This window comes from Armigeres subalbatus, chromosome 1, assembly GCF_024139115.2.
Source record: "Armigeres subalbatus isolate Guangzhou_Male chromosome 1, GZ_Asu_2, whole genome shotgun sequence".
Taxonomy (NCBI): domain Eukaryota; kingdom Metazoa; phylum Arthropoda; class Insecta; order Diptera; family Culicidae; genus Armigeres; species Armigeres subalbatus.
This window is the reverse complement of record NC_085139.1, coordinates 130,422,591-130,448,196: the sequence shown is the minus strand read 5'-3', so window position 1 is coordinate 130,448,196 and position 25,606 is coordinate 130,422,591. Positions and strand designations below refer to the sequence as shown.

At 35.8% G+C, this 25,606-nt stretch overlaps 1 protein-coding gene across 1 annotated transcript in view; it reads right to left on the bottom strand.

The window, feature by feature from the left end:
• LOC134206349 (protein sidekick-2-like) overlaps positions 1–25,606 on the bottom strand; it is a 403,216-nt gene that overhangs the window by 71,874 nt on the left and 305,736 nt on the right. Inside the window, exon 5 of the mRNA XM_062682055.1 lies at positions 2,389–2,570. Within this exon, the coding sequence (XP_062538039.1) occupies positions 2,389–2,570 (182 nt within the window). The remainder of the gene's footprint in view (positions 1–2,388; positions 2,571–25,606) is intronic.

Below are 25,606 nucleotides of genomic sequence, written 5' to 3'. Positions count from 1 at the left end.
TCTCTGATCCGTAGTCTTGGACTAGTCTACCGTCTTGTAGCCGCCCAATGTTTAGCCGCGGCGGACGACTCCGACGCGTGTTGATCACCGTCGAGAGTTTTGAGCGCAGGCATACTGCAACGAGGTAGTGGTCGAATTCAATATTCGCACTGCGGTAAGTGCGTACGTTTGTGATGTCGGAGAAGAAAGTGCTTCGGACTACCATTCCGCGGGAGGCTGCAAAGTTTATGCATCGTTGGCCGTTGTCGTTCGATACGGTATGCAGACTATCCAGTCCGATGACCGGTCTATACAATTCCTCCCTTCCTACCTGAGCGTTCATGTCACCAATGTGAGCGTTCATGTCACCGTTCATGACGATTTTGACGTCCCGCAGTGGGCATCCAGCGCATGTCTGCTCCAGCTGCGCATATAACGCTTCTTTCTCGTCGTCGGATCTCCCTTCGTGTGGACAGTGCACGTTGATGATGCTATAGTTGAAGAAACGGCCTTTTATCCTCAGCTTGCACATCCTTGCGTTGATTGGCTGCCACCCAATCACGCGTTGACGCATCTTTCCCAGCACTATGACGCCGGTTCCCAGCTCGTTGGTGGTGCCACAACTTTGGTAGAAGGTAGCCGCTCGATGCCCGCTTTTCCACACTTTCTGTCCTGTCCAGCAAATCTCCTGCAGCGCTACAACATCGAAGTTGCGGGGATGTAATTTATCGTAGATTATCCTGTCGCAACCTGCGAAGCCTAGCGACTTGCAGTTCCATGTTCCAAGCTTCCAATCGTGATCCTTTATTCGTCGCCTAGGTCGTTGCCGATTGTATCGAGTCGTATTATCTTCTATGTCGTTCGTAATAGTTGTTTTTAAAGGCGGCTTATTGTGCCTGCGCACTGCACGGAATTCGGCCTGCTGCCGCCGGAGAGTCGCATCGATCTTCTCCTGTATCCGGGCTAGGATAATTTTGCATAGAACTTTGAGAACGGTACACAGCAACATAATGCCTCGCCAGTTATCGCATACAGTCAGGTAACCCTTTTGGGCACCTTCACTAAGATACCTTGCATCCAGTCGACCGGGAAAGTTGCGGTGTCCCATATATTACGAAATAAACGATGCAGTAGTTGAGCGGATGTCATGGGGTCAGCTTTGAGCATCTCGGCTGATTGCAATATTCAAATTAATTAATGAAAAAAAATGTTACTTCGTTTGAAAAGTTAAGCGAGAGTTTTCAACACCAAAAGCTGATAGTGCTTTTTTGATCATTTTAGGAAATGTGTTGCGTCAATTTGTCTGTGACTTGAATATACTGTTTAAACCTTCATATGACCATTAGTATTTTATTCAGCATCGAACAGGCTTATTGCAAGCCAAAAAGTGACCAAATACCATTGGTTTTGTAGAACATGATAAAAATCGATACTATGCCGAAAATTGATCCCATACCCTATTGAAGCCACAGAAAAAAATATTTTTCTTATCCGTCAGTATTTTTATGATGAATACCACCATTTATTGCAAGATTCATAATTTTGGCCAAAAATACCTCATTTTTTCCTATTGTGAAAGGGTAACAATCCATTACAAGCACCCCACGGTGTCTTTGTCAAAAGAGGCTTATTTTCAAGCAATCAGTATCTCTAAAACACCCACTACACGAAAGTATAGGCTTTCCTCTTTCACGTAGGTGCATTTTCAAAACGTTATTTTTCCAAGTTCGTTTATTTGGTAGGCCCAGGCGTGTACAACACTTGGAGCCATGGTTCTTTTTGATATATACAATCAATATCATTTTATTATACAGTATTATACAGTCGGTAACGGATTCAAGGTTCTAAAGTGTCAGTAATATTCTTTCTGCTGCAAGCTTAAGACGAAAAATATTGAATTGAATTCGAAGTACATTTAATTCTGAGCATATGCAAGCTAATCGCGGTTGACAAAACACCCATTAAAATTTCAATAACTGACAGATTTTAGCAGACCAAGTAGCAGCTTGTTGGTGCAGACATCATAATATACGCAGACAGATGAAGCTTTTAGTCAACCATTGCTGACAGAGAGCAAGATGCTCAGTTTAAATAATGTCAAACACGAGTTGTGCTCCATAAGTATATTACCAATTCATTCTGGCAGTGGTACAAAAAGATAGCAACGACACAAAGTTGTGTGAGCCAATTGTCTAATCGTAATTATGGAATTCATTTGCATAAATTGAGTAAACTCGCTTTAGGGAGCAAATTACAATATTTTCACTATCGTCGCGTCGTCAGCGGCAACTCAGCCGTGGTGGTTGAACAAATTGTATGCTTACATTGGAATTATCTAAACAACAGGCTTAAAAATGTCCCCCCCCATACCCTTCTTTGTGTTAGACTGTTTAAGAAAATTTAACCTACCTTCTCGGAGTGTGACGAAGTAGTACGATTCCTTGGACGGCGGACTTATACCCAGCTCGTTTATTGCAATCACTCGAAAGCTGTACACCGTGAAGGGCAGCAGACCACCCACCTGGTGCGAAGTGACATTGTTTTTCGTTCGAATCGGCGGCACCAGATCCCAGCCACCGTTCTCGCCAACCCTGGAATGAAATAGCGGGACAAAGAAAGAGTTGCAATCAAGTCTTCTGTTAGCAATTATCAGTGAGCTGCATTTTTTATGACGCGATTGCCAAGGGAATGCTCTACAATGGAGAAATTTTCCTCGCTATCAACGTCTTATTCATTAACAATCGCTTTTCCAACAGGACAATAGGTGACTCTACAAATTTAGTATATCTATAAGAATAACAATCGAACACAATTAATTACGTAGTCTCTTGTGTCAGGAACTCCTCTCACCACCCTCAGTGTAAGATCTATTGAAGATGGTTAAACTTCTCCAACCAGCAATGGACAAATGGAGGTGGGTTTTACTGAGGCTTCCTCTAGCTTCCAGTTGCAAATAACGATGACATCGGTTCTTTTGAACGCAGGTGCTGCTAAGGGACTTCCATGGAACTCAGTTGAAGCCAAGTGCATTCATTGTGGCAGCAATGGTACACAATGAACAAATATGGAGAAGTTGTTTACTGCCGATGGGAATAGCTGTGCACATAAAATTGAATGTTTTTATCACGTGTCGTCTTCCCTTATGGGAAAAGCCTTCAATGATTGCATCCTCAACGTGCCACGAGTGCATCCGTAGCCCAACGTATTGTAAGGAGAATGCCGGTGTGAGTTCGAACAAGACGGATTGATGGTAGAATGGAATTCTTGGGTTCAATCTTCCGTTATATAGAGAACTATCCAAACCAAATATTAAAATTTTTAAGCAACAGGCTTGAGTTGATTCAGTCACTCCAATAGCTACAAGTGACTTCAAGGCATGAATTCAGATTTATTTAAGGTATTTAAGAATGCAAAACAGAAAGCATGGAAGCATGATATAATGCATAGGAATACTGTTTGTCTGTTGGTCAAGCTAGCAATATCCGTCGTGTCATATTCAGTGAACGAATAATTTACCCATGGATGGTATATCACTGCCATGTGGGAGGCTGAGAGCTACTAAATATGTTGTTGCAGAAATATTCGCCATTACCCGAAATATTCGTCAGTACCCAGGCAGAAGTTACTTGATTGATATAATGTAGCGTACACACGCTCAAACACGTTGGACCAACATTGACTCCGCCCCCAAGAAAATGCTTCGGTTGCTGCTTTGTTTGACCGTGTGTGAAGTTGTTCGAACAACCATTTGACAGTTGGCGGCTCGGTTGGAAAACATCAAAGCGGTTCGAAATTATATTTTTTATATATTTTTTGATGGTTGGTGTTTAAGTTGGCGCGCGCGGTCGTTCGTATGTGATATTGTTGGTGGAATGAATTAAGTGTTCGTGTCGCGACTTGTAGAACATGGTCGATGTTTGACTAAACGAGGGGTGGAGTCAAACTGCTTGACCGTGTGTACGCTGCATTATGCAGAGAAGCGTCAACAATATCAAGAAAACTGTCCTGAACAGGGAATTAATTTTCCTTGGACGCGCTTGCGAAACAATCGACAGAAGAGAACCAACGAAAAGCCTCGTTTTCATCCCGTTATTTTGCGTTAGGGTCACTGTACCATTTTTGGCCATGTTTCTCGCAGAACTCAGAAGATAAAGCTTTTTTCGAGGGTTTATTAGCTGTAACAGGAGATATATCCCTTATGCTTCTTCGATGTGGAAACTGATCGATAGTTTTAGGAAAATATGCATTTTTCAGGGATGACCAAATTAGGCACTAAGGTGGCCGAAACCGGTCCACTTACCCTATCTCTACGACAAATGTCGGTTTTATGCTATCGTAGTTTCTGCTTTTATGGAAATATTCTAGAATCTCACTCTGATTGCAAAAATAGCATCATATTCTCGGAAATATAAGTGCATGCAAGGCAAATGATTTTTGTCATATTGTGTTCGGGTGCGTATAAAGGCTTGTTGCAATGTCCGTTTGTCAGTAACAAACTATATTGATGGCAAATAATCATTTTATAAATATCGCGATATGCTACGGAAGACCAAATAACGAAACGAAATATTGAAATATTTTTACAAAGAGCAAATCCGCATGATGTTTCAGTGCAGAATATTGATATTACCTATACGATCTTTACTCAAGGGCAAGTGAAAATTTTAGATTTTGACGCAATTTAAACTTTTAAATCGCTTTCAATGTCCCACAATTATTTAATTGCTCATTTTTCTTTCTTTCCACATCAATTATAAATTTAGAAACGACTAATTTATTGAAAATCTATTGAAATAAAATAAAAGTAAAAGCTTTCCCCGATAGTATAAAGTCATGATCAAGCACTAGCCTAAGTATGATGTCTCAAATGGTTTTGATTACATCATTTGGCCGAAAGAGTCGTTTTGCCAAAATAATCATTTGGCCGAAAGGGTCGTTTGTACGAAAGGGTCGTTTGGTCGAAAGGGTCGTTTGGCCGAAAGGGTAGTTTAGCCGAAAAGGTCATTTGGCCGAAAGGATCATTTGGCCGAAGGGTCGTTTGGCCGGAAGGGTCGTTTGGCCAAAAGGGTTTTTTGACCGAAAGGGTCATTTGGCCGAAAGGGTAGTCTGGCCGAAAGTGTCGTTTAGCCGAAAAGGCCGTTTGGCCAAATGGGTCATTTGGCCGAAAAGGGTCGTTTGGCCGAAAGGGTCGTTTGGCCGAATGGTTGTTTGGCTGAAAGAGTCATTTGGCCCAAAGGGTCATTTGGTCGAAAGGGTCATATGATCGTAAGGGTCTTTTGGCCGAAAGGGTCGTTTGGCCGAAAGGGTCGTTTGGCCGAAAGAGCCGTTTGGCCGAAAAGATCGTTTGGCCGAATAGATCATTTGACTGAATAGGAAATTTAGCCGAATAGTTTATTGAAAAGTGAGATATTAGGAATGACACAAGAGACGTCTCACTACTCACTTTGCGCTTCACACTTTTTACAGCAAGAAGTAAGAAACTAGGAGTGAGAAGTGAGACGAAAAATTTAAAAATTTAAAAATAAAAATTAAAAAATTTAGGGTTTGAAAAATAAAAAAATTAAACGATTAAAAAAATTAAAAATTAATCTTGAACTTAAAAATTTAAAAATTTAAAAATTTAAAAATTTAAAAACTTAAAAATTTAAAAATTTAAAAATTTAAAAATTTAAAAATTTAAAAATTTAAAAATTTAAAAATTTAAAAATTTAAAAATTTAAAAATTTAAAAATTTAAAAATTTAAAATTTAAAATTTAAAAATTTAAAATTTAAAATTTAAAATTTAAAATTTAAAAATTTAAAATTTAAAATTTAAAATTTAAAATTTAAAAATTTAAAAAATTTAAAATTTAAAAATTAAAAAAAATTTAAAATTTAAAATATTAAAAATATAAAATTTAAAATTTAAAATTTAAAAATTTAAAATTTAAAAATTTAAAAATTTAAAATTTAAAATTTAAAATTTAAAAATTTAAAAATTTAAAATTTAAAAATTTAAAAATTGAAAATTGAAAAATTGAAAAATTGAAAAATTGAAAAATTTAAAATTTAAAAATTTAAAATTTAAAAATTTAAAATTTAAAATTTAAAATTTAAAATTTAAAATTTAAAATTTAAAAATTGAAAATTGAAAATTGAAAAATTGAAAATTGAAAAATTTAAAATTTAAAATTTAAAATTTAAAAATTTAAAAATTTAAAATTTAAAAATTTAAAATTGAAAATTTAAAAATTTAAAAATTTAAAAATTAAAAATTTTAAAATTTAAAAATTTAAAAATTTAAAATTAAAAAATTTAAAATTTAAAAATTTAAAAATTTAAAAATTTAAAAATTTAAAAATTAAAAATTTTAAAATTTAAAAATTTAAAAATAAAAAGATTTAAAATTTTAAAAACTTAAAAATTTAAAAATAAAAAAATAAAAATTTTAAAATTTAAATATTTAAAAATTTAAAAATTTCAAAATGTAAAAATTTAAAAATTTTAAAATGTAAAAATTTAAAATTTAAAATTTAAAATTTAAAATTTAAAATGTTAAAAATTTAAAAATTTAAAAAATTTCAAAATTTCAAAAATTTAAAATTTAAAAATTTAAAATTTAAAATTTAAAATTTAATAATTTAAAAAATTTAAAAATAATAAATTCAAAATTAAAATTTAAAATTTAAAAATTTAAAAATTTAAAATTTAAAATTTAAAATTTAAAATTTAAAAATTTAAAATTTAAAATTGAAAAATTTAAAAATTTAATAATTTAAAAATCTAAAATTTAAAAATTTAAAAATTAAAAATTTAAAACTTAAAAATTTAAAAATTTAAAATTTAAAGATTTAAAATTTAAAATTTAAAAATTTTAAAATTTAAAAATTTAAAAGTTTGAAGATTAAAAACTTAAAATTTAAAAATTTAAAAATTTTAAAAATTTAAAAATTTAAAAATTTGAAAAATTAAAAAATTTATAAAATCTAAATTTCAAATTTAAAAATTTAAAAATTTAAAATTTAAAATTAAAAATTTTAAAATTGAAAACTTAAAAATTTAAAAAATTTAAAATTTAAAAATTTAAAAATTTAAAAATTTAAAAATTTAAAATTTAAAAACTTAAAAATTTAAAAATTTAAAAATTTAAAAATTTAAAAATTTAAAAATTTAAAAATTTAAAAATTTAAAAATTCAAAAATTTGAAAATTTAAAAATTTAAAAATTTAAAAATTTAAAAATTTAAAAAAAATTAAGTCTTAAAATTCAAAAAACTAAAAATTTAAAAATTTAAATTAAAAAATTTAAAAATTTAAAAATTTAGAGATTTAAAAATTAAAAAATTAAAAAAATCAAAAATTTAAAAATTTAAAAATTGAAAATTTGAAAAATTGAAAAATTAAAAAATTGAAAAATTGAAAAATTGAAAAATTGAAAAATTGAAAAATTAAAAAATTAAAAAATTAAAGATTTAAAAATTTAAAAACAGTTAAAAATTAAAAAACTTAGAAATTTTAAATTCAAAAAATTTAAAAAACTAAAGATTTATGTAGGGGAAAGACGGCTTTGACAGGTTTTGTTCTATTATTGTCAGGGGTTTTTGTAGACTAAATTTGATGAAATTTGGTCACAATATTCTTTGATATGCAAAGAATATTTAGGCCAAATTTGAGCATAGTCAGTCATAAAAAAAACCCTGCCAATAATAGAACAAAACCTGCCAAAGCCGTCATTCCCCCTATTTAAAAATTAAAAAAATTGAGAATTTTAAAATTTATTCAAAAATTCTAAAATTCTAAAATTCTAAAATTGAAAGACTTAAACATTGAAAGACTTAAAAATTTAATGATTAAAAAATTTAAAACTTTGATGACTTAAATTTGAAGCCTTTTGTACGTATTGATGGTGTTGGTTTGCGTGGGAGTGCTATCAGATTCGTCAAATCGATGTTTGAATCTTTGTTTGAAAGGCAGACAAGTTCTTTTGAAAATTTGGTATTGAAATCAGTTTTTTCTCCAAGGTTTCTATTTTGTATTTTTTGATTTTCTTGGTATGGAGTTGCTTCATTGACTTCAGCAGCATAAATATTGCTGCATAAATATCAAATAATATTTGGCCGGAAGGGTCGTTTGGACGAATGGATAATTAGGTAATTTAGGCGAAGAGTTTGTTGAAAAGTGAAATCTCACTACTCAGTTTGCGCTCCTTTTACAGTGAGAAGTGAGAAATGAGGAGTGAGAAGTGACACGTCTCACTTCCCACTCCTAGTTTCTCACTTCATGCTGTAAAAAGTGTGAAGTGCAAAGCGAGTAGTGAGACGTCCAACTATTTTTTGAATTTTTAAATTTATAAAATTTCAAGTTTATAAATTTTCAAATTTATAAATTTTAAATTTTTTAATTTTTTATACTTTTAAATTTTAAAACTTATAAATTTTGAAATTTTTAAATTTTTAAATTTTTTGTTTTTTAATTTTTACGAAAATTTCGCGCCAGATAGAATGGTCACGAAAGTTGTCATTTTGTTGCAAGGCACAATAAGTGCGAAAAAACAGAATCGGAACGTATCCCCCACCACTTTGTTCTCGCTCGTTCTGTGATAGGGATCGCACAGCTGGGTAGAACAAGTTGGAATGCATCATCAGAATCAGTGCCTCCCCCTGCGTTTGCATACAGAGATGATAAGTTATACACTTTTTGATTAAATCTTTAATTCATTTGAATTGTGAATTTCAGGTGAAAACATATTAGCAAATTAGCCCCACGTTACACCGAAATTACATTTAGCAACACTGCTACTGTCTTTTAGAAACTAGGGGAACTGTTCCGTTCTCCATCTCACTGAGCATATGTTCATCTCATCACTAAACGATTTTGACGTTTCCTTTTGCTAACATGCGTGCTCACTGCTGTAAAAAAAAAATAGAAACAAATCAAATTCTTTTTCATTGCTTTGCTTTTCATGGGATGAATATTGGAGCTATGAGATGAAGTCGGGGAGCAGTAACCCTACTACTACAAACTACTTTAATGAAAAACGCGTTCCTTATTTTTTCTATGCTAAATGATGAGATGAAACTGGCAAAATCCCCATTCTATCATTCTTGTGATTGTAACTTTCTATCAGTCCGATATTAGGTACATTATTGATTAATAGACATACGTCAACAATACCGTGTAGGTATAACTGTGTCCTTCATAACTTTAATCAGAGGTATGAACGACATTTTAGCAAATGGCTTCCATGTACCTATGCATTTGATTTAAAAACCATTTTTTTACGGAAACAGTCAAAAGCAATCTTGTGCATCAATCAACCAACAGCCATAATGTCTTGGAGTACAGCAGTGTCCCGCATCCCGCACGTATTTGAGCAAATTTTCCGGAATATTGATTTGAAGGATCGCCTTGTGGCAACTCAGGTTTGCCCCGAATGGGAGGCGGCAATTTCGAACAGTAGTGAACTGACGCAAAACTTGGCCCTTAATGTACTACGCATGGTTGGCCTACGACAGTGCCTTATCAGCATGGAGGAAGTCGTTCGAAGTGCAAGGAGATACGAGAACATAATTATAGCTCCTCGTGGAGCACCCTATGTGGACTGGAACAAGCTGGTGTTCACGTTGAAAATGTTCAACGGTAAATGCCCAATCAAATGGGTACGGATAGATGGAACATATGATGTTGAAAACAAGATAATTGTTCCCCCAGCGTTGCAAACGTTTGGGAAAATTTTCGGCAATTTGCAACATTTGGAATTGACGTTGACTCTTTATTCGTATAAAGAAGCGGAATGGAGTGCGGCGTTTAAGAATTTCAGCAACATGAAAAGTTTGTCTTTGCTCAATGGCCATGGGAAAGCTTTGGAATCTGCGCAACAACACTGTAGACAATTAACCAAGTTGACGTTGAAGCGGTTCGCTTTGACAAATCCGATTTGCGAAATGCTCGATTTCCCTTTGTTAGAGGAGTTGATAATTGACGAGATGGACGCTTCACCACATTTGGACCTTCGATATGGATCATCAAAACTATTATTTGCCCATTTGAAACATTTGACCCTGTTGGTTGGCTACTGTGCGCACTATGAGCATCTGGAGCTAATGCCAATTACCATCGAGGCACCCTACCTGGAAACGGCATTCCTGAGTGATTTATTACATGACTTTGTTCATGTCATACCAGGTGAAAATTTTCACAAATTGACGCTGAATATATCCACCTTCCATGCAGAGTACTTTCTATCATCGCAGATCTTCCCGAAGCCACTCACAACCATATCGACAATGATTGTTGAGACGTCACTGGTTCGTCCGGTGGCGGAGCTCGCGTTGGTGTTCGCCATAAAAAGATGTCCCAAGGCAACAAGTCTGCAGATCAATCAAAGCTTAGAAGTGTACCAAATTAACAAGATCCGAATGTTCGCATCTCGCGTTATGCCTGATTTGAAAAATATTCAAGCTGGAAAGAGTGAGTTTCGACCAAGAAACTTTTGTTTGTAAATGCTTTTATTATTGGAAGTTCAATAAATTTTGTAAATGTATTTCGCTGTTTTAAATTAATATTTAAGTAATCTGCAGAACATAAGCACAACATCAAGAGTCCCATGAATCACGATACTTCCTTCATTATTTTATTCAACCCAAGAAAAAGTCCAAATGCGGTAGCTCAAACACACAGCATTAATTTATTAAATACATAATAAAATTAATTGAAAACCCTATCCAATTAATATTAGCACAGATAAACAACAACACAAAATATAATGAGGATTTCCCGGTTAAATCTAATGCATTTGGGCCGTACCAAGATACCTCATCATCTAAACTTTCCAAGAAGATAGCAAAATTATGGGTTTAATTGAACGCTTGCTCAAAATTATACATCTAAAGTCACGTTCATGAAATATTAATCATAATTATCCAATATACTTGTACGGGTACACAAGAATCCGATTAGTGCCCGTTGTCATTGGGGCAACAACAACCCCCCAGAAAGTATCACTATCAAGCTTCGTGTATAGCAACGCTTCAGATCAAACATGCCTTGTTTTACATCAAGTGGAAGATAATCCCTTTTAATGTTTCAACATCTATCTAATTACGAGCACTCAAGTGTCTTCTCGCTCTAAGTCAGCTGGTTGTTGCCTAGAGGTTGCTTCTATTCTGTATCATCTTCAACATAAGCAAAGTTTACCTGTTTGTCCGTGCGCTCCTCCACCAACGACATGAAACATTCGTGCAAACAATGCACACCGAACGTCTGACCAGCAGACCAACGGTGTTGTATTTTTGTATTTCAACTTCCGCTAGGATTCTCCTCGATAAATATGGCTTTGATGGTGGGCAGCTTGAGGTAGAAGACCATACCGTAAATTATGCATTAGAAAACATAATTAAAGTCGTAAAACTAGGACATGGGATAAAGTCATGCTAGTTCTAGTTCTCAAACAAAAATTAGGAAATTAATTATACAGAAGTTCTACAATAGCATCTTTGAACTGTGTTGCTTTGTATTGTAGATCTCGAATTGTTTGGCTGTCATGAAAAATAATAATAAAATGTACAACAATGTACAGTAGAAAATTAGAAGAATTTCCGGTTGATTTACAAAATAATTATTAGTAATTTTTTTAGGGTTTCTGTGAAATTTTTCCGAGAAATAAAAAAAATCGTGGAAATTCAGAAGACTGACATACCAAGACTAATATTATCTTGGCAGGCGCGAATTTGGCGCGGAAAATATTTGAGGCTCTTCGTAACAACCCCACCATCAATGGTCCTGTTATTGAACCGTATACCGTGGGGCATCGAAATCCGTACACTTAAGCCCCTTAGTATATGAAAAAGTTATTAGAAAATAGGAATCGAATGTAAATAAAACGTTTGTTATTGACACAGGCGCATGAAGGCTTCTACTTTTGAAGTGTTTCACACTTACTCATTAAAAACTACGAAAAATCGGTTTGTATTCCGCTTATCTTATGTAATGATTTTCAATTAGCAATTAAAACACAGTTACTTTTGGTGCAATTATGCTTTACCCAAAAACAAAATGGCGGCACAAACTCCGCGTTTGGTGGGTGGAGATTTGTTTTTGATTTTTGTTGTTTTAATTTCAAAGCCTTCTTTCCAATTCTATGCCCTAAAAGCTTACTGTCAAGTATCTGAACAGGATAAGATTAAATATTCCTACATTAATTACCTTTGACCTCCTTTAATTTATTGATATCTCATAAGGTGGACGGATTCCGGTGCTGTAGGGGAAGGGGGGGCAATATGCCCTAGCTAAGCTAACTCTGCTTTATTGTCTTATTTGTAACGCTATTCATGGGTATTTTTACACTATGCACCAGTTAAACAAGAAAGCTAGTTGATGCCATTCAAAAATTGTCAAAAATCTCAATCATATTGATAATATTCACATTTCAAAAAAGAGGTGATATTCTGTTGCCGGAAAACTCATGAGGCAAAACGCCTAGGGAACAAAGCACCACGCGTCGGCGAATCAGCATTCTGGTATGGATAGTGCGTGGAGACGCAAGTACATTGTAGGTTAGTGCCACTAGGGCGTTTTGCCTCGCCAAAATGTTAGATGTTTCTTCAAAATGTGGAAATTTTCGGTTTTTCCGACCTTCTCATACACTATTTTGAAACTTTTTTCGCCTAACCTACATAATTTTAGATCTAGTTTTGTTACGGACATCTTAATGACGGTAAATATGAGGGAAACCACAAAAGGCGTTTTGGCTCGGGGGGGCGTTTTGGGGCACCTTCCCCTACGGATTTCGGTCCCGCACGGTAATACAAGACGGACATGAACATTCAGTAATGATTATTTTCAATAGTGCCAATAATTTGCACTCGATTCATGATTCGATATCTTTCAGACCAGAACGAACTATTTGTTGTACAATTCCATACATACAAATAACACCGCACAAACGTCATCAGTGCACGGTAGCAGATACATACTTCACAATTCTGATGCGATTTCCCCCCGCTTCTGCTCAAAACTGGGTGTATAGAATGAGCTAAATACCATCACCGAGTATGTGCATTTCTCTTTCAAATGGTGTTGGATACCGACTGCTTCCCGGAAGTGATCCTTATTTATCTTTCGCCCTCCATTGTTTGCCATGGAAGTGGACGTCCACGGTCAGCACTCACGGGAAGCGAGCTCAAACAATCACCTTGGCAAGCATGTCGGCAAGCGGAACAGTAAGCCATCAATTCAAGTACCTACTCAATATAGTGAGTTGGCGGCCAGTAACCAACCGGCTACGACGGATAACCCCAACTGTGCAAATGAAACCATGCCTTCCAGGGAGTCACATAGTCCACACTCCCACTGGCGAATCAGGTCAACTTGTGTCTCTATTTGTATCGTCGTCGGTCCGCTCTGTTGATTCGTAGACAGCAAGTCAACGCCAACGTGGCTTGTTTGGTAGAGTGTAAGTTAAATTATCTTTTCAAGTGGAAAATACATGTACAATTCGCCTCAAGAACCTATAAGAATTTTCCAGGTTTCCTAAACCAAACGAAATCAATTTATTCCTTACATGAAAATCATTATATAACAAATAGGTTACCCTACTACCGAATAACATTTTATTGAAAACATCAACAAATAATATATCATCAATAAGTTGAATGACATGTGTGGTAACTGACTGGCGTAGTGCTTGTAGAGGATGTGACCAGACGATGGTCAGATGCGGTCGGTTGGTAACAAAATGTAGGTAACAATAGTTTCACTTAATTCAAAATTGTTGTTTTATAATGGCGAAAGTCACAAACGTAAATATTGATTTTTTCGCAAATCCCTAAACAATGAGTACTGCTCCAAGCCAACTACCATCTGGAACTGATAGAGCTCCGCGTCGTTTATGGAATAGAAGTGGGACACACTGTGAGTAGGCCGCAATATTCGTAAAATCATTGTTTACGTTTGCAACTTTCGCTTTTATGAAACAACATTGTCGAATTAAGCTGTGAATGAATCCAAACTAACCGATCTAAGTACACCCGATTCTTTTTTTACACGGGGGATGCGTTCCGTGTAAATAAAGTTTTTAGTTCAAAATTCGAAAATAAGTGCCAATTAAAAAAGTGCCAGTAATGCCCCACAAATCTATTACATAACTAGTTTGTAGGTCGATGGATACTTGGTTATCATGTTACGACAATCTGTTGTTGTTTTATTGAATTTTATGGATATTTTATGTAGCGATTCTGGTTTTTCGTAGCAACGAGCAATGCACGCTTAAAGGGGGTCATATTGGGCCAAGCCTTATTTATTAATTTTTCCCCACACAGTGGTAAATATATTATTCAAGCTTGAATCAAACTAAATAAAACTTGATTCCAATGTTAACTACTAGAGCGTTGTAACATTTACTTGGAACATACCACATTTTGGCCCAATGACACCCCCGTTGACGGTATCTGGAAAGATGTAGCGACTCTATAACCAGAGACCAGAGTTATTAGTCTTATGACAAGTGAGTACATTCCACTAAAAGCTTAACACGATTTTCTTATCAAAATGGCAATGTATGAAAAGGTATGACCTCGTTAATATGTACGATTGGAACCGCTTTTGATGGTTCGACTGTAAACAAGATGACGTGAGTTGGTTAACGAGCACGATTACGCCAATAATAATGAACACCCTTCAAATATGTGAGGATAATGGATGACCCTACGGGGTAATATTTCGTGACGTTACAACGCTAGGTAGATACTCTAAAAACTGTTTTTTCGAATGCGTTGTAACGTCACATAAAAGTATTTAGAATCAATTTTAATCTGAGTTTTCGATCCGTATGGTATGGTATTGCACACAAATGAAAAAGATATAATGTTCCGCGCTATCTAAAAAACCTCTCAGATAAGACCTCAGTTTTACTTAAAATCCCCAAAGAAAGATCTTAGGGTCTATGCGCGACTGGTTTCAAAAATGTAACATGCTCTTTGTGGTCCTCAGAATAAAATGTGATCACAACATATTTTCTACGTTATCCAAGAAATCTATGAAGTAAGGTCTTAGGGTCTGCACGCGTAACCGGAGGTCTATCGACTGGTTTTAAAAGTGGTACATGCTCTGTGTGGTCCTTAGAAATGCATGTGATCACAACATATGTTCAGCGCCATACCAGAAATCTGTAAAGTAAGGCGTAAAGGTCTACATGCGTATGCAGAGGTCTATCGACTTGTTACAAAAAATGGTAAGGATTGTATCGAAAATAAGTTATCCACTTTCAAAGTTACTACTCAAAAACTCATGAAAGTATCGGTTTGTTTTATTCTGCCTTCGATGTATTTAGGGTAAGCATATGCGGTATTTCGAAAAAAAATCGTTTCAGGTTGTTCGAAACGAAATTCCGCGGAATTTCGCGGAATTTGAGCATGGCGAAATCTGTTTTCTTGATTTCGTTTCGTTTCGTAAAATTGCTAAAATTTCGCTAGAAAAAACTAGCTTCTAACGAAATTTAACGGAATTCCGCGGAATTTCGAAACAAATTTAAACTTAAACCAGGCTTTATATTATCAAAAATTTTGGCTGCGCCGCTGAACAAAATCGTTAAGTTGTTTTCAAAACTTTAGGTTATACAAATTTTTCTCTTAACGCTTACTACATAACCCCCTTCTTGGTCGACAAATATGTATGTAGTTTTCTTCAATAAAACGTCTTCAGTGTTTCCAAAATTCAAATTTAAATTTGGGGATATTTTTTTACTATTTGCACAATATGAATGTGGAATCGATCGTGGGACGGCAGCTAGTCCGGGAGAACGCGAAGTGGAAAAAACCTAGCTCGCGTAGCAGAAATTTGTTTAACCAGTGTGCAATCGATCGTGTTGATGCTGATCATGGAGAACATGTTGGAGAACGCGAAGTGATTAAACTAATGTCTGCATCGACGAGCACAAAATTATTTAGTGCGGAATCGATAGTGTTGTAATAGAGGTGTGCGCCGGTTCGATATTCGTCGGCGGCGGCGTTTGTCAGAATTTTGGTCGGCGGCGGCGACGTTTTCGGCGTCACGTCGAAAGCCTTTTTAGCCAGCGGCGGCGGCATGAATCGTTTGCATTTTTTCGGAATGCTTTCAAGATTTTTGATTTCAAAGAAAGAATCTTTCGCATGAAAAATTTAATGAAGTTCTCCACAAAATACTATAAGTTTTTCCTAAATCTGGAAATTATTTTCGAATTTTCCACGGGAACAAATTTTTTGTACAATTAGAAAATTTGTTGTACAATAGACGTTCGATAACTGGAAGTCATTTAACTGCAATGCTACTGCAATTCGATAGTTACATCAGTTTTGCAGTTATCGGACAGCTGAACTTCAAAACGATTTCAAATTCGATGATAGCTGCATTGCACTGCACAATCAGGTGCACTTCTGTTACATCAGATGTCGTCTGACAATCATTTGACGTCTAGAATGCGTCGCAGTTATCGAACGGCTAACTGCTAACTGAAACGAAAACATGTTGCAGTTATCGAACGACTTGTGTATTGTCCATAAGAAATTCTTGGGAAATTCCATTGGCCGAAAGCGACATACGACCGAATTGGTAATTTGGCTGAAAAAGTCGTTTGCCCTAACAGGTCGTTCGGCCGAAATGATCGTTTGACTGAAAAGGTCATCAGCCCGAAAATGCCGTTTGGTCGAAATGGTTGTTTGACAGAATGGGCTATTTGGCCGAAAATATCGTTTGGGCCAATAGGTCATACTGCCAAATGTCAATAACTGAACGGATAATTTAGTTAAAAATATATATCCGTTTGGCCTAATAACCAAAACTTCGTAACCTCTCTACTTTATAAGTCGATACCGACCTTTAAGCCAAAAGTCATCTAACCAAATCCCATTAAGCCTAATTGATGCAAACTGTTATCAGGTCGAAAATGGTTTGACCGAAAGCGACATACAGCTGAAATCCCCAGATTAATCCACCTAGCGTTGGTGGTGCCTTTCTCGCATTTAGTTAAGACACCAACCTTATATGGGGTTTATATGGTCCGATGTACCATTTTCTTCATAACTTTTAAACGCAATGGTCGATCGTTATAAAATTTAATAGTGATCAACAAGGCTTTGTGCCCTGTGGAATGAAACTTGTTGCGAGAAAGTCGGTTAAGGATTACTATACGAAAAGTTGTCTAATGTTTTTATAGCTTTTGTGCACACACATACACACAGACATACACACCACATACATACACACGGACAGACAGACATGGGTTGGCAAAAAATCATTTAACCGAATAGATCATTTGACCGAAAATGCCGTTTGACAGGAATGGTCATTGGTCATTTGGCCCGGAAATGTCCTTTCTCCAAACGGCATTTAATGTCAAATGACCTATTCAGCTAAACGCCATTTTGGCAAAATGATAATTGATTCATGGCACTTTTCAAAGAAGGTTGCAGAAATGACATTTTTGGGCCAAATGGCTCTTTCTGCCAAATGACAACCCAGACGACCCCACATCGCATAAGAATGCACGTTCAAAATCGTTGGCCGATCCAAATTTCATCAAAATCGCATTGTGGTGCACAGAAAATACGTTTATATCCGGCACAGTAGTTGACACAGTAGTTTGTTGATATCACATATTCTAGCAAACAAACTCAAATCGGATTATCTGTCAAGCAGAGCTTGTTATCACAAACTATATCGCAATGTATAACAAACAAACTCGCTTAAAAATCGTGGCATTACCGTGCACGGTTGGATAAGAAATATACATATATCGCCTTTACTTTTGTACGAAAAAAGCGTTTTCGCGACTGGTATATGATTAGTTTGTGCACTTAGGCATCGCATAACAGAAAAACAATTCTGGGAATTCTTACCGAAAGAGGTTTTAAATAAGATAATCTATTCGGTTGAATGAATTTTTCGGCCGAACGGCATTTTTAGAAAAAAAAAACCAGGTAAGGGCAAACAACTTTTTACAAGTCCGGCCAAATGTTCCTTTTCGCTGTACGTTGATTTTGGCCAAACCAGTATTAACCTGATAACAGTATCCGTTAAACTTTCAGTTTTGCTAAATGATACTTAGCTGGATGTTTTGTGGTCTTGAGGCCAGTATTGACTTAAAAGTAAAGAGGCTACTGAATTTTGTTCAATGGTCAATTGACAAAAGTCCATTTGGATAAACGAGCGGTTAATTTTGACAATATTACCCGTCCAGTCAAATGGCCCATTCTGTCAAAAATCCTTTTCGGCTAAACAGCACTTTCGGCCAACGATCGTTTCGGCCAGACGACCTGTTAGGGTAAACGGCTTTTCGGCCGAATTACCAGTTTACCGCCCAAGAATTTCTTATCGAAAATAAAAAGAATTTTCTGCAGAAATCCAAAAAATCCTTTAAAATTCTAAGCAATTCTAAACTTATCCATTGGTTTAAAGTTGACTAGGCCAAACTAGCCATCTAGTGATGAACTAAATCCTGCAAAAAAAATCACTCAACAGAAACTCAATTGGAACTTTCTATGGATATTCTGAATATTTTCCTGTAGAAATTTGGAACAGCTTCCCGTGAAAACTCTGAAGAGATTCTCATGTAAATTCCAAACAATTTTCCTTGGTAAATCCAAGGAGCTCCTCTTGGTAATTCCAAAGAGATCTCGAAAATTGCAATTCATGTCTAAAATCCGAAAATAATTTCCAAATAAATATTTTGGAAAAACTTGAAGAATTTTCGGGAAGTTCATAAAATGTTGGAGGTGAAAAAAAATTCTACCGTTAATGTCTTGAAGATATCCAAAATGACCAATTCAGCCAAACGACACTTTCGACCGAATATCCATTTCGGTCAAATGGCCCTTTCCGGCCAAAGGGCATATTCGGCTATTAAGCTTTTCAACGTTTTTTTTCAGTCAAAGGAACTGTTCGACCAAATAACCTTTTGCTCGATACCTTAGCAAAGTCTGAAAGCATAATGAGAGCATATACAAAACATATTTTGATTTTGACATGATGATGACAAAATGATTTATAATTTGCTTTCAAATGTGAATCATCATGATTGAGTACATATTTTTATCTCGTTTTGCTGTATATAACTAAATAATGGTAGGACATCAAAATATGTACTTATTTTGTTATCAGAAACCAATATCAAAATATCAAATAAAGTAAACATAATCGAAGATTTCACAACATTAAAACAAGTTATCGAATTGCTCTCAAGCTTGCTTCTACCAAATAGTCTTTTCGTTTCGGTTAAACTACATATTCGGCCAAACAACGTTCAGCCTTGTGGTCTTCGGCCAAATGGCTGTCTGCCGAACGACTCTTCAAATTCAATTTCAATGATATGTTTTTTATTTCAGCGGGAAATTCTTCGCAATTTTTACACGAAATTTTTAGCCTAGTTTTTTTTACGCAGAGCTTTCCGAAATTTTAACAAGAAATTGTATGGAATTTTCATGAAAATCATTGACATCTTCAAAGTTCTCTGGAGCTTCAACGTGATGTTGCTGAGATCGATCAGTAAATTATACGGAACTTCCACTGAATCTACTGTGATCACCAGTACTTGCACATTGAAGATGTGTGCTAGTCCCAAGCAAACATCTGTTGGTTCCCTGTGCAAGAACAGCTGATCTGGTCATAATGGAGTAGCAACTACGAGCAGTCAATCAAGCTCAAGCTCAAGCTCAAGCGGAACTTCCACTGAATCTTCTGAATTTGCACAGAAAGTTTTGCGGAATTCTTCAAATTTTAATCGGCGTGAAAAATTATAGATCAGCGGGGTGGAAAATTTAAAACCGGAGGCGCGCAGATGCAAACATGTCGGTGGCGGCGGCATGTTAAAAACTGTCAGCGGCGGCGGCGCACACCTCTAAAAAACTTATTAAACGAAGTACACTGATCTTGCGTTAGATTGATTTGAAACACAGTTTTCGTCTTCTTTTTTTCAAAATAACTTCGTTTACAATAAATATTTAGTCGCTTACCAAAGGGCTTCACATGAATTACCTTCTCAACTAACCAACGATTCCTTTCCCGAAGCCCTCACGGAGATGCAGAGCATTCCTCGGTCTCTTATAACAAAGAGTCTTAAACTAATTTTCCACTCCTAATCCTGAATTGACAGTAAGGAGCATCGTTAGGTATTGGTCATGAATTGGAAACTCTGAAGCAAGTATACAATAAGAATAACTTTTTTAATTGATAATTAATAAATTAATAATTTATTTACATTTCCCAAGAATATTATTTAATTGGTGAGCTGTGCTTATTTGATGTTTCTCGACCAATTATGATTAGCAACTACAATGTGTACAATTAATGTGTACAGTTAATCAAGTTATGCTTTTCTTTGACTATTTGCACAAAATGTAAGGAACATTGCAGATTTGTGGGCATCCAGCACGGGTTGAAAGATCATTAAAATTGCTCATACTGACCATAACAGCTGTTCTCATATGCCAAGGACACACAGACAATAGCTCAATTCGTCCAGCTGATTGTATATAAGGCTATGGATCTGTGAAATTCAATCAGAAATACATATCTTTATGCATTTTAGAAAGGTGCACAAGATGCTTCTAATGAGCAAAAGTATGTTGGTCTAGTAATACCAATTCTCTATCTGCGTATACGCCTGGCAGATGTGGATACATAATTGAGTATCCCACTAAATAAAAAAAAATAAATCTAAGCATCCATTTCAAATTTTTACTTAGCTCAATACTATAAAACCACGCTGACAAGGCAATATGTAGTATGCTTCTGCATAATTACATAATTCTTAAGTGAACTAAGGTTTTAAACGAAATTTGAATCCGAATATGAAAAATTGCAGGGCCCTCCTTAGCCGTGTGGTAAGACGCGCGGCTACAAAGCAAGACCATGCTGAGGGTGGCTGGGTTCGAATCCCGGTGCCGGTCTAGACAATTTTCGGATTGGAAATTGCCTCGACTTCCCTGGGCATAAAAGTATCATCATGTTAGCCTCATGATATACGAATGCAAAAATGGTAACTTGGCATAGAAACTTCGCAGTTAATAACTGTGGAAGTGCTTAATGAACACTAAGCTGTGAGGCGGCTCTGTCCCAGTGTGGGGATGTAATGCCAATAAGAAGAAGAAGAAGAAATATGAAAAATTCCAAAAATGCTGGGGTATTGATTTATCGTCGATTTATCACAGACTGCCTCTTCTGTTATTATAACTCTATTGGTCGCAAAACAGTTATTTGACTTCGAAAAAGTGAAATCAGAATTACGTACATAATGTAAAACCAATTTATTAAAAATTCCGCGGAAAAAAAATTAAAATTTCGTTTCGTTTCGAAAAATTTCAAAATAAATGAACCTCGATTTCGTATCGTTTATCGTTATCGTAAGTAAATCCATATTTCGTTTCGTTTCGATCCGAATCAACATAGACAATTAAAATTTCGTTTCGCTTCGTTTCGTTAGGAAAAAGTGTGTTATCGCATACACTTAATTTACGGTTAAGTTTCAAATCAGATTCTTTTTATTTGTTGAATATTTGTTGTTTCCGATGTATCGCAAATTGAAAGAGATATTAAAATTAGCGTTTTGGACATATGGATCCGTAAGAAGGGCATTTCGCTATCCAGTCCGCAAAGGTAAAAATTCATGGACAACAAGCTTGGGGAATACTACACGTTCGCTAACCAGTAGGAAAAAGTCTACATCTAAACAGATAACACTGAATCAACAATTTGACGCCACAATACACGGTTCGAGGCCATATCACTTAATCCTCGAAAACGCCCCACGTTCGCCAAGTCGTTTTGCACCTGGTCTGCCCATCTCGCTCGCTGCGCTTCACGCCGTTTCGTACCTGCCGGATCGGAAGCGAACACCATCTTTGCAGATTGCTGTCCGACATTCATGCAACATGTCCTGCGCATCGTATCCTTCCGGCTTTAGCTACCTTCTGGATACTAAGATCACCGTAGAGCTCGTGGTTCAATCTTCGCCGTCATACACCGTATTCTTGCATGCCGCCAAAGATGGTTCTAAGCTCCCGTCCGTCGGATACTCCGAGTGCTTGCAAGTTCTCCTCAAGCATTGTCCGTGTTTCATAGAGGACAACCGATTATCGTCTTGTACATGACACATTTGGTGCGGTGGCGAATCTTTTGACCGCAGTTTCTTTTGGAGCCCGTAGTAGGCCCGACTTCCACAGATGATGCGCCTTCGTATTTCACGACTAACATTGTTATCAGCCGTTAGCAAAGATCCAAGGTAGACGAATTTCTCGACCACCTCGAAGGTATCCCCGTCTATCGTAACACTGCTTCCCAGGCGGGCCCTGTCGCGCTCGGATTCGCCCATAAGCATGTACTTTGTCTTTAACGCATTCACCACCAGTCCAATTTTTGATGCTTCACGTTGCAGGCGGGTGTAAAGTTCTGCCACCTTTGCAAATGTTCTGCCGACAATGTCCATGTCATCCGCGAAACAAATAAATTGACTGGATCTGTTGAGAATCGTACCCCGGTTGTTACACCCGGCTCTCCGCATGACACCTTCTAGCGCAATGTTGAACAACAGACACGAAAGTCCATCTCCTTGTCCTAGTCCCCGGCGCGATTCGAACAAACTGGAGTGTTCGCCTGAAATCTTCACACAGTTTTGCACACCATCCACCGTTGCTTTGATCAGTCTGGTAAGCTTCCCAGGGAAGCTCTTCTCGTCCATAATTTCCCATAGCTCTACGCGGTCTATACTGTCGTATGCCGCCTTGAAATCAACGAACAGATGGTGCGTTGGGACCTGGTATTCACGGCATTTTTGAAGGATTTGCCGTACAGTAAAGATCTGGTCCGTTGTCGAGCGGCCGTCAACGAAGCTGGCTTGATAGCTTCCCACGAACTCATTCACTAATGGTGACAGACGATGGAAGATGATCTGGGATATCACTTTGTAGGCGGCATTAAGGATGGCGATCGCTCGAAAGTTCTCACACTTCAGCTTGTCGCCTTTCTTGTAGATGGGGCATATAACCCCTTCCTTCCACTCCTCCGGTAGCTGTTCGGTTTCCCAGATTCTGACTATCAATTTGTGCAGGCAAGTGACTAGCTTTTCCGGGCGCATCTTGATGAGCTCAGCTCCGATACCATCCTTACCAGCTGCTTTATAGGTCTTTAGCTGTTGGATGGCATCCTTAACTTCCCTCAAGGTGGGGGCTTCCATCGTCCGCTGAACTGACGTAGTCATCTCCTCCGCTGCCTTGACTTTCACTGCCTGTACTCTTATAATACGCTGGTACTTGGGGTTAGGGAGCACGTGATATTTGATGAACTTTCCAGTTTGACTGTTACTCTAGCACTATATTTCAGATTTCAGATTTGTACAATTGAAACTTAAACTCTACACAATTATTACATTTCTACACTACAATATAATTATGGGAGGTGCGTGTATGTACATAACAAATTCTATTTGAACCAATCACTTTCGAGTTGGCTATCCATGCGACATATGTTTTGAAAACAACATATGCCTTTTCTACTCAGGTGGCATATTGATGACTGCTCATAACATAGAATGTATGTCAAGAAAGAATGAGAACACGTAGCTTGAATTGGATGGTAATTTGAGCTTTTGTTTAAAAGTGTCCAAAACATATTATGGTTCAAGTAAGGAAAACATGTGCATGTAATAAATTCAAAGGAGGTCGCTACGAAAGTAGGTCTGTTAATAAATTTGACTACACATGCACTTGAGTGTAATGTTGCTAAAGGCAGTTGTATCCAATTGCAATTTATGACTTGTTAAATGAAATGTACATGTGAGGTCTGATCCAAACATGTTGAAGTTGTTTCAGATGAATTTCGAGATGAATAAATTAATCAACAAGATTGAGTATGCTACACCTTCCCTCTTAAAGAGAATGATGTAACGAAGAGAAATCATTCGTATATTATACACACACCTTTACAAAAAAATTTAATTTAGATCGAATTGAATTTTAAGCTTTATAGAATATACCTAAGATTATACCTATCTCATTTTTTTTTCTTCATTTTACTTACCGAATACCGATTGAATATTGGGAAAAAATATATATATATTATATTTCTTATTATTTTATCAATCTATTTTTATGCACTACCATTGTTTTATTTGACGCCATATCTTGAATTGTACAATTTGTTCCTGTTATGTCAATCACTTTAAATGGTCCAATATATTTTGCATCTAGTTTACTTCTATTTTCATTCGTTAAATATACTCTATCATTTATTTGAATATGGATTGGGTTGCTAATTGGTTCATATTTATTCGTTCGGGATATTTTGTGTTTATTTAAATTCTTTTTTGCGATTTCGTTAGATTTTTGTAGTTTATATTTCAATTCATAGTAGTATTCATTGATATTATATACGGGTTCTATTCCAAGTTTGTGAATTTCATTAGGTAAACTGCATTTTCTTCCAAAAACTAACTCATAAGGTGTAAAACCATGGTCAGTATGAGGAGTAGTATTATATGTAAAAGAATAAAACTTCATCCAGTTATCCCAATCATCTTTCTGATCATTGATGAAAGATCTTAGATACTCGTTTAAGCATCTATGATTCCTCTCTAATGATCCAATTGTCTGTGGATGATAAGCTGTTGCAAATGTTTGTTTTATACCTAATAATTTACAAATTCGGTCAAGAACTTCATTCTTGTATTCTGTTCCTTGGTCGGATTTTAAATAAAAAAATGTACCATAAATAAGTATAAAATTTTCTACTAAAGCCTTAGCAATAACGGTTGCTTCTTTAGTCGGTATAGGAATTAAAACTATATATTTTGTAAGGTCACATTGTATGCTTATGGCATATCTGTTTCCCTTAATACTTATAGGTAAAGGTCCTACAGTATCTATAGATATAACTTCAAATGGTGAAGATGGTGTTGTGGTAATCACCATTTTTTCTTTTGTGTGTCTTATTGTTTTGTTCTTTTTACACGATTCGCAGGCCCTTACGAATCTAGAAATCGAACCTTTCATATCTCTCCAGGTATACTTTTCACGAACTTTAAGGTACAAGCGATGTTGTCCTATGTGTCCTCCTGTGGGTGTATTATGATAATTTTCTAAAATTGACTGAATTTCATTTAAATCAGTAAGAAACTTTGGCGGTTGATAGATTATAATGCGCATGCTTTTTAACGCTTGATTTACTACAGTCTTGAACGAATTCAAGGGTATGTATTTGAATATATCTTCTAGTAATGATATTGCCATTTCTTTAATATTCAACAATTTTGCATTATTTTCAAGTATTGGAAGAACAAATTCAAGAATTTGACTTCCACTTTCATTTCTTTGTTTCACGTGTGCTACAATAATTTTCTTTGCTCTATTTTCCATAATAAAAGTCCATATTTTATTATCAACGTGTACACGAAGTTTCCATAATCGTTTTGTCTCAGTTGGGTTCTCAGTAACATAAGTCAAAAGGTGATCAATCTTTTGATTACATTCTGGTAAATGTAAAGATCCGTTGTTATCATTGTGTTTTACATTAGAATTTTGTTTATTTCGAGTCATTGATCTAGTGTTAACTACTAGAACACTGTCTCTTTTTAAGTCATCAGATGAAATTGTAATTCTTGATAATGCATCTGCACCAGTATTATTTT